The 9,870-nt window shown below is 52.1% G+C and overlaps 1 protein-coding gene across 2 annotated transcripts; it reads left to right on the forward strand.

The window, feature by feature from the left end:
* Positions 1-1,497: 1,497 nt before the first annotated feature.
* LOC129019964 (apolipoprotein C-I, basic form) lies at positions 1,498-6,545 on the forward strand. Of its 2 annotated transcripts, XM_054463633.1 has the most exons (5): positions 1,498-1,666; positions 1,849-1,906; positions 2,036-2,113; positions 3,351-3,486; positions 6,369-6,545. In XM_054463633.1, exons 3-5 carry the CDS (start codon positions 2,056-2,058, stop codon positions 6,424-6,426), a joined length of 252 nt encoding a protein of 83 aa, XP_054319608.1. In that variant the 5' UTR covers positions 1,498-1,666; positions 1,849-1,906; positions 2,036-2,055; the 3' UTR covers positions 6,427-6,545. The 2 variants fall into 2 exon arrangements, with proteins under 2 accessions (XP_054319608.1, XP_054319609.1); XM_054463634.1 differs by lacking the exon at positions 1,849-1,906.
* Positions 6,546-9,870: the final 3,325 nt, after the last annotated feature.

Here is a 9,870-nt window from a genome sequence, read left to right on the forward strand (position 1 = left end):
CTATTCTTGTGGGGTCCAGAAAGCAGACATCTGGGTGGATTTTGGGGGGTGCTGGGCTTAGTTGGGGAAGTAGGGGGGCCCCTGGGGCTGACAGGGACTGGAAGCTCTGAGCTGGCCAGAGGGTTGTCGCAATCCTGCCAGGGTCTTGTCTATGCTGTCCTTTTCACAACCATCCCCCTACTGCCAGACTGACACGTGGCTGTGGGGGCACAAGGCCAGCCAACCTAGAGTCTGAGGCTAGGCGGAGGACACCCTCCCCACCAGCTGCCAGGGTCACTGGCGGTCAAAGGCAGCTGGTGGGGAAAGAATTGGACTCCAGCCCTGGGGGACGGATGTGGTGATGGTGGGAAGCAGGCTTGGTGCCAGGAGGGGCGTCGGAGGGTGAATAAGAGCAGATAGTGTTGGGAGGAGGTAGCCAGCCAAAGGGGGTGAGGCCCGGTGGAAGGGAAGAAGGGGCATACACTCAGAGCTTTGCAGCTGAGGTTTTTAATTTTTTGAGATGGGGTCTCACTCTGTCCCACCAGGCTGGAGTGCAGTGGCGCAATCACAGCTCACTGCACCCTCGAACTCCTGGGCTCAAGCAATCTTCCTACCTCAGCCTCTTGAGTAGCTGGGACTACAGGTGTGTGCCACCACGCTCGGCTAATTTTTGAATTTTTTTGTAGAGATGAGTCTCCCTATGTTGCCCAGGCTGGTCTCGAACTCCCGGGCTCAAGCGATCCTCCCTCTTCAGCTTCCCAAAGCGCTGGGATTACAGGCATGAGCCACCATGCCTGGCTAATGCAGGTGAGGTTTTTGCAGTGTCGTCCAGCTAAGGCGACCCGTTCTCCTCTCAAAAAAGGGAGACTGAGAACAATCAAGTTAAGAGCCCAGAGAATATCACGGTGATCTGGGGTGTTTCAACGGCTGGTCTGAAAGAAATTGGAGGTGGCACGCAGGGTAGGAGCGCGGGGCCAACTAGGAGACCCAGCAACATAAAGGAAAAGTTGTTGGGGCTGAGGAGGCTTGCTAAGAGGGGAAGTGAGGGAAAGAGGTCATCTAGGGACACGGTGTGAATGAGGGGATGAGATCACAGGGTTACTACTGGGAGACCCCTGAGGGAAGATGGCTACAGGGACAGGACGAGGCTGTCTTCTTAAGGGAAGAGACCACCCCTCATATTGTCTTATGCCCAATTTCTGCCTCCAAAGAAAGAAAAAGTAAAAACTAAAAGGCAGAAATGAAATCCACAAGCAGACAGCCCGTGCCACACCCTGGGCCTGCCTGGTGGTTAAAGATCGACCCCTGACCTAATCGGTTATGTTATCTATAGATTACAGACATTGTATAGAAAGAAAAGCACTGTGAAAATCCCTATTCTGTTTTGTTCCGATCTAATTACCAGTGCATGCAGCCCCCAGTCACGCATCCCCTGCTTGCTCAATCGATCACCACCCTCTCACGCGCACCCACTTAGAGTTGTGAGCCCTTAAAAGGGACAGGAATTGCTCACTCGGGGAGCTCGGCTCTTGAGACAAGAGTCTTGCCCATTCCCCGACCGAATAAACCCCTTCCTTCTTTAACTCAGCGTCTGAGGAATTTTGTCTGCGGCTCCTCCTGCTACATTCTGAGTGGGGAAAGGGACTATGGTAGTCTGAGGACCCCACAGAGTCAGGAAGATTGAGAGGTGAGGGTGCTGAACGGTGAGGGGCTTTGGGGCTAAGGGAAGTGCCCAGGACCCCACCTGACCCCAACGCCCACGGGCCAGGGGCAGAGGAGAAAAACGTGGGTGGACAGAGGGAGGCAGGCGGTCAGGGGAAGGCTCAGGAGGAGGGAGATCAACATCAACCTGCCCCGCCCCCTCCCCAGCCTGATAAAAGTCCTGCGGGCCGGGACCTCCCACACAAGCCCTCCAGCAAGGATTCAGGTTGGTGCTGAGCGCCTGGGAGGGACACCCGCCTCCACTCTGCAAGAACTCAAAAAGGGAGATGAGGGAATCGTGGGAGGGAGGGAGGAGGGTGCCACTGATCCCCTGAACCCCTGCCTCTGCCTCCAGAGTGCCCCTCCGGCCGCGCCATGAGGCTCTTCCTGTCGCTCCCGGTCCTGGTGGTGGTTCTGTCGATGGTCTTGGAAGGTAAAAGTGGGATGGGAGAATTGCGGAGCTGGAGATTTGGAAGAGTGAAGGTGGCTACAGGCCTGGGGTCCCGGCTTAGAGGACCTCTGAGAGCTCTGGGGCCCCTTCTGGGTCGTGGTTGCCCCATCGTGGTCGGGTGGGTCTCCAGGTTCTCCCAGGCTGAGTCCCGCAGGCGCCAAATCTGCGCAGGAGAGCCCTAGCAACCGATGACGTATTGACGCCCACACCTCTGGGATTGGCTGTCCTGCTTCGACAGCCTTGAAAGTGGGTAAGCTGGGTGGGGGCCTCTGGGAGAGGTCATTGCTGAGTAAGGCAATTCCCAGCGGCTTGAGCCCCACCAGGTCACTCCAGTATCCTCCCCATTCTTTTTTTTTTTTTTTTCTTGAGACGGAGTCTCGCTCTGTCGCCCAGGCTGGAGTGCAGTGGCGCGATCTCGGCTCACTGCAAGCTCCGCCTCCCTGGTTCACGCCATTCTCCTGCCTCAGCTTCCCGAGTACCTGGGACTACAGGCGCCCGGCTAATTTTTTGTATTTTCAGTAGAGACAGGGTTTCACCGTGGTCGCGATCTCCTGACCTCGTGATCCGCCTGCCTCGGCCTCCCAAAATGCTGGGATTACAGGCGTGAGCCACCGCGTCCGGCCATTCCTCCCCATTCTAACCACATGATCCCCGAGGATCTCCTTATCCATCCCGGGATCCCATCCTAAGGGGGTTCCAATAACAAATTTTTGGCCGGGCAGAGTGGCTCACGCCTGTAATCCCAGCACTTTGGGAGGCCGAGGCGGGCAGATCATTTGAGGTCAGGAGTTCGAAACCAGCCTGGCCAACATGGTGAAACTTTGTCTCTACTAAAAATACAAAAAAATTAGCCAGGCGTGGAGGCATGCGCCTGTAGTCCCAGCTACTCAGGATGCTGAGGCAGGAGAATCACTTGAACCCTGGAGGCGGAGGTTGCAGTGAGCCGAGATCATACCACTGCACTCCAGCCTGGCCGACACAGCAAGACTCCTTCTCAAAACAAAACAAAACAAAACGAAAATAGCCGGGCGTGGTGGTGCGCACCTGTAATCCCAGCTACTTGGGAGGCTGAGGCAGGAGAAATGCTTGAACCCGGGAGGTGGTGGTTGCAGTGAGCCGAGATCACGCCACTGTACCCCAGCTTGGGCTACAGAGCAAGACTCCATCTCAAAAAAAAACCGAAAAACAAATTTTGAACCCCTGCCCATCTTCCTGGCAGGCCCAGCCCCAGCCCAGGGGGCCCCGGACGTCTCCAGTGCCTTGGATAAGCTGAAGGAGTTTGGAAACACACTAGAGGACAAGGCTCGGGAAGTCATCAACCGCATCAAACAGAGTGAACTTTCTGCCAAGACGCGGTTAGAACCCTTCCCAGGGCACGGGAGGGCTGGGGTGTGTTTTTGGGTGGAGCCCTGGCAGATGGTCCAAGATGAACAGATTGAAAAAAAAACAAGTCCTAGAGAGGCTGACAATGTCCCTCTGGTCACACAGCTAGATCTCAAGGTGCTCAGACTTCAAGGACAGTTTCCCTGACTCCCATCCAGGCCACATTTTAAAAGATGGTCTTGGGCTGGGCACGGTGGCTCATGCTTGTAATCCCAGCACTTTGGGAGGCTGAGGTGGGCGGATTGCCTGAGGTCAGGAGTTCGAGACCAGTCTGACCAACATGGTGAAACCCTGTCTCTACTAAAAATACAAAAAAATTAGCCAGGCATGGTGGCGTGCACCTGTAATCCCAGCTAGTCGGGAGGTTGAGGCAGGGGAATTGCTTGCACCAGGAAGGTGGGGGTTACAGTGAGCCAACATTGTGCCACTGAACTCCAGCCTGGGTGACAGAAGGAGACTACGTCTCAAAAAAAAAAAAAAAGATGGTCTTGCCCAGGTATGGTGGCTCACACCTGTAATTCCAGCACTATGGGAGGCTGAGATGGGAGGATTGCTTGAGCCCAGGAGTTCGAGACCAGCCTGACCAACATGGCGAGATCCTGTCTCCATTAAAAAAAAAAAAAAAATTAGAAAAAAAAAAAAAAGGTGGTTTTGTGAGGTAATGAAAATGAAGGACCCAAGCTTGGCCAGACCTGGGTCCCCAGGCTGGCATAGCACCCCTTACTTCCTGTGTGATCTTGACAGAGGGGCATTACTGTGAGCCTCAGTTTCCTCTCCTATAAACTGGTGGTTCTACAGGGAAGTAAAGGAGAAGGCCTACAGGGTGTCTGGTACACGTAGATGCTCAGTATATCATGAAACCCACCCTTACTCCCTTTGGCAAGTTAGAGAGTCATTCATTCCTTAAAAAATATTTATCGAGCATCTGCTAAGTGCTGGAAACTGTTTCAATGTAGGGAATAAAACAGTGAAGAACTTGTCGAGCACGGTGGCTCACACCTGTAATCCCAGCACTTTGGAAGGCCAAGGTGGGTGGATCACTTGAGGTCAGGAGTGCGAGAACCCCGTCTCTACTAGAAATACAAGAAAAATTAGCTGGGCATGGTGGCCCATGCCTGTAGTCCCAGCTCCTCGGGAGGCTGAGGAGAGGATTGCTTGAGCCCAGGAGATTGAGACTGCAGTGCGCCATGTTTGTGCCACTGCATTCCAGCCTGGGTAACAGAATGAGACCTTGTCTCAACAAAAAAAGAAAAGAGAAGAAAAAAGAAAAGAAAGACAGGGAGGGAGGGAGGAAGGAAGGGAGGGAGGGAGGAAGGAAGGGAGGGAGGGAGGGAAAACAGAGCCAGGCATAAACTTAGAAAGATTGTTTGGAGGCCAGGCACAATGGCTCACACCTGTAATCCCAGCACTTTGGGAGGCCAAGGCAAGCAGATCACCTGAGGTCAGGAGTTCGAGACCAGCCTAACACGGAGAAACCCTGTCTCTACTAAAAATACAAAATTAGCCGGGCGTGGTGGTGCATGCCTCTAGTCCTAGCTACTCGGGAGCCTGAGGCAGGAGAATCACTTGAACCCAGGAGGCAGAGGTTGCAGTGAGCCGAGATCATGCCACTGCACTCCAGCCTGGGTGACAAGGCAAGACTCCATCTCAAAAAAAAAAAAAAAAACTCATGGCACGGTGGCTCACGCCGGTAATCCCAGCACTGTGGGAGGCTGAGCGGGTGGATCACGAGGTCAGGAGTTCGAGACTAGCCTGCTCAACATAATGAAACCCTCTCTGTACTAAAAATACAAAAATTAGCTGGGTGTGGTGCTAGGACCTATAGTCCTAGCTACCCGGGAGTCTGAGGCAGGAGAATTGCTTGAACCTGGGAGGCAGAAGTTGCAGTGAGCCGAGACAGTGCCATTGCACTCCAGTCTGGGTGACAGAGCGAAACTCCATCTCAAAAAAAAAAGGAAGGGGTTGGTAGCAAGAGATGGCAGGCCTTGAAAGCCAGTCCAGGGTGAAGTGTTTCTTATTTTTATTTTATTTTATTTTTTCTTCTTTTTTAATTTTTTTTTTTTGAGACAGAGTCTCGCTCTGTCACCCAGGCTGGAGCGCAGTGGCCGGATCTCGGCTCACTGCAAGCTCCGCCTCCTGGATTCACGCCATTCTCCTGCCTCAGTCTCCCAAGTGGCTGGGACTACAGGCGCCTGCCACCATGCCGGCTAATTTTTTGTATTCTTAGTAGAGACAGGGTTTCACCATGTTAGCCAGGATGGTCTCGATCTCCTGACCTCGTGATCCGCCCGCCTCGGCCTCCCAAAGTGCTGGGATTACAGGCGTGAGCCACTGCGCCCGGCCTTATTTTTTCTTTTTTGAGATGGAGTCTCCCTCTGTTGCCCAGGCTGGAGTACAGTGGTGCAATCTCGGCTCACTGCAACCTCCACCTCCCGGGTTCAGGCAATTCTCCTGCCTCAGCCTCATGAGTACCTGGAACTACAGGTGTGCGACACCACACATGGTATTTTTTGTATTTTTAGTAAAAACGAGATTTCACCATGTTGCCCAGGCTGGTCTAGAACTCCTGACCTCAAGTGATCCGCCTGCTTGGCCTCCCAAAGTGCTGGGATTACAGGTGTGAGCCTCCATGCCCAACCAAGGGTGAAGTGTTTAGACTTCAACGTGCTCTGGTCCATCTGGGAAACTAAAGCACAGAAGTTGGCCCACCCAGCTCAGCGGTCCTCCTAATCCCACAGACGGTGAGGATGGAGATTCAGCAAGGGGAAGAGGTGGGAGTCAGGTAGCAAGTAGAATTTGGACAGCCTGGGAGGTAGCTGCACACAGTGACCCCCTTCCTTATTCCTCCCCACAGGGATTGGTTTTCAGAGACATTTCGGAAAGTGAAGGAGAAACTCAAGATTAACTCATGAGCACCTGAAGGGTGACATCCCAGGAGGGGGCTCTGAAATTTCCCACACCCCAGCGCCTGTGCTGAGGACGCCTTCCATGTGGCCCCAGGTGCCACCAATAAAAATCCTATAGAAAATTCTCTCCTGAGTGCTTCTTTACTTTGGGGAAGAGGCTGCGGGAGAGGGTAAGGGGTTCCAGAGAGGGCAGGGGCTGTGGGAGAGGGCAGGGGCTAAACCTTAGGGACTCCTCACAAGCCCTCCAATACCCTATCTACTTGCCCTGTGCTGAGGATGTTTTAACTCCGTGGTCTCAAAAGAATCTTCCTAGCCGGGCGCGGTGGCTCACGCCTGTAATCCCAACACTTTGGGAGGCCGAGGCAGGTGGATCACCTGAGGTCAGGAGTTCGAGACCAGCCTCAACATGGAGAAACCCCATCTCTACTAAAAATACAAAATTAGCCGGGTGTGGTGGTACATGCCTGTAATCCCAGCTACTCGGGAGGCTGAGGCAGGAGAATTGCTTGAACCCGGGAGGCGGAGGTTGCAGTGAGCCAAAATTGCGCCACTGCACTCCAGCCTGGGCAACAAGAGCGAAACTCTGTCTCAAAAAAAAAAAAAAGAATCTTTCTAAGAACCCTGCAAACTGGGCCTTATTAATCCCATAAGGACATTGAGGCCCAGAGAGGTGAAGTTACTTGTATAAGGTCACACAGCCAGGAAGTGGAGAACTGGAACTAGATTGAACCCTCAGCCTAGCAATGTCACTATGCTACACTTTTCCTGGTGTGGTCTACCCGAGATGAGGGGCTGAGGTTTTTTTTGTTTTTGTTTTTGTTTTGAGGCAGACTGTCACTCTCTCCCCTAGGATGGAGTACAGTGGCATGATCTCAGCTCACTGCAACCTCCACCTCCCAGGTTCAAGAGATTCTCCTGCTTCAGCCTCCCAAGTAGCTGGGATTTACAGGCACATGCCACCACACCCAGCTAATTTCTGTATTTTTAGTAGAGACGGGGTTTCATCATGTTGGCCGGGCTGGTCTCCAACTCCTGGGCTTAAGCAAGCCTCCTGCCTTGGCCTCCCAAAGTATTAGAATTACAGGCGTGAGCCACTGTGCCTGGCTCTTATGTAAAATTAAACCACATACACATGAGAAACAACCCTATGTAATTAAGGTTTCTTTTTGCCGGGCGCAGTGGCTCGCACCTGTAATCCCAGCACTTTGGGAGGCCGAGGTGGGCGGATCACGAGGTCAGGAGACCGAGACCATCTTGGCTAACATAGTGAAACCCTGTCTCTACTAAAAACACAAAAAATTAATCAGGCGTGGTGGCGGGCGCCTGTTGTCGCAGCTACTCAGGAGGCTGAGGCAGGAGAATAGCATGAACCCGGGAGACGGAACTTGAAGTGAGCCGAGATCGCGCCACTGCACTCCAGCCTGGATGACAGAGCGAGCCTCCGTCTCAAAATAAATAAATTTAAAAAAAAGACTTTTTTTTTTTTTTTTTTTTTTTTTGAGATGGAGTCTGGCCCTGTCACCCAGGCTGGAGTGCAGTTGCACGATCTCCACTCACTGCAGCCTTGCAACCTCCACCACCTGAGTTCAAGGGATTCTCCTGCCTCAGCCTCCTGAGTAGCTGGGATTATAGGCATGTGTCACCACGCCCAGCTAATTTTTTTGTATTTTTAGTGGAGACGGAATTTCGCCATGTTGGCCAGGCTGGTCTCAAACTCCTGGCCTTAAGTGATCCACCCATCCTGGCCTCCCAAAGTGCTGGGATTACAGGTGTGAGCCACCGCGCCCAGCTGAAGATTTCATAAGAAAAATATTTGTAAGCCACATATCTAATAACGGGTTAATATTCAGGCTGGGTGAGGTGGCTCATGCCTGTAATCCCAGCACTTTGGGAGGCTGAGGCAGGCGGATCACCTGAAGTTAAGAGTTCGAGACCTGCCTGGCCAACATGGTGAAACCCTGTCTCTACTAAAAATACAAAAAAATTAGCCGGGTGGGGTGGCACATGCCTGTAATCCTAGCTGCTTGGGAGGCTGAGGCAAGAGAATCCCTTGAACCCAGGAGTTGAAGGTTGCAGTGAGCCAAGATTGCACCACTGCCCTCCAGCCTGGGAGACAGAGTGGGACTCCATCTCAAAAAAAAAAAAAAAATTCAAAATGTATAATATACAATCCTAGTTGGAACATCAAACACCGCAGCCACTGTGGAAAACAGTATGGGATTTCCTCAAAACATTAAAGATAGAACTACCAAATGATCCAGCAATCCAACTTCTGGGTATTTATTCAAAAGAATTGAAATCAGGACCTTGAAGAGATTCCTGCCCTCCCATGTTCACTGCAGGTCTGCTCAATACCCAAGATATGGAAACAACCTAAATGTTTATCAACAGATGAATGGGTCAAGGAAATGTGGTCTATACATGCAATGGAATGTAACGCATCCTTAAAAAGGAAACCCTGAGGCCGGGCTCTGTGGCTCACGCATGTAATCCCAGCACTTTTGGAGGCCGAGGCAGGAGGATCACTTGAGGCCAGGAGTTGGAGACCATCCTGGCCAGCATGGTGAAACCCCGTCTTTACTAAAAATACAAAAAAAATCAGCCAGGCATGGTGGCAGGTGCCTGTAAACCCAGCTACTCAAGAGGCTGAGGCAGGAGAATCACTTGAACCCAGGAGGCAGAGGTTGCACTGAGCAGAGATCACGCCATTGCACTCCAGCCTAGGCAACAAGAACAAAACTCCGTCTCAAAAAATAAAAATAAAAAAAAGGAACTCCTAAAGCCAGGCTCGGTGGCTCAAGCCTGTAATCCTAGCACTTTGGGATCCCAAGGCAGGAGGATCACTCGAGGCCAGGAGTTGGAGACCATCCTGGCCAACATGGTGAAACCCTGTCTCTACTAAAAATACAAAAAATTAGCCAGGCATGGTGGCATGTGCCTGTAATCCCAGCTACTCAGTAGGCTGAGGCGTGAGAATTGCTTGAACCCAGGAGGTGGAGGCTGCAGTGAGCCGAGATCATGCCACTGCACTCCAGCCTGGGCATCAGAGCAAGACTCAATCTCAAAACATAAAAGGAAATCCTGAAACTGGGCACAGTGGCTTACGCCTGTAATCCCAGCAGTTTGGAAGGCTGAGGTGGGAGGATCACTTGAGGCCAGGAGTTCGAGACCAGCCTGGGTAACATGGTGAGACACCGTCTCTACCAAAAAAAGAAGAAAGAGAATAAATAAATGTATAAATATTACTCTCTGGGGTTAATGCATCCCCTTCTCCCCCAAATCAACCCTCCAAACTCCTATACTCTCCTTTCTTCTCACTCAGCAGCCTGTTAGAACTCAAGTCAGATTTTTTGTTTTTTTGTTTTTTGAGACAGAGTCTCACGCTATTGCCCAGCCTGTACAGTGGCACCATCTCAGCTCACTGCAACCTCTGCCTCCCAGGTTCAAGCG

This window comes from Pongo pygmaeus, chromosome 20 (assembly GCF_028885625.2).
Source record: "Pongo pygmaeus isolate AG05252 chromosome 20, NHGRI_mPonPyg2-v2.0_pri, whole genome shotgun sequence".
Lineage (NCBI taxonomy): Eukaryota > Metazoa > Chordata > Mammalia > Primates > Hominidae > Pongo > Pongo pygmaeus.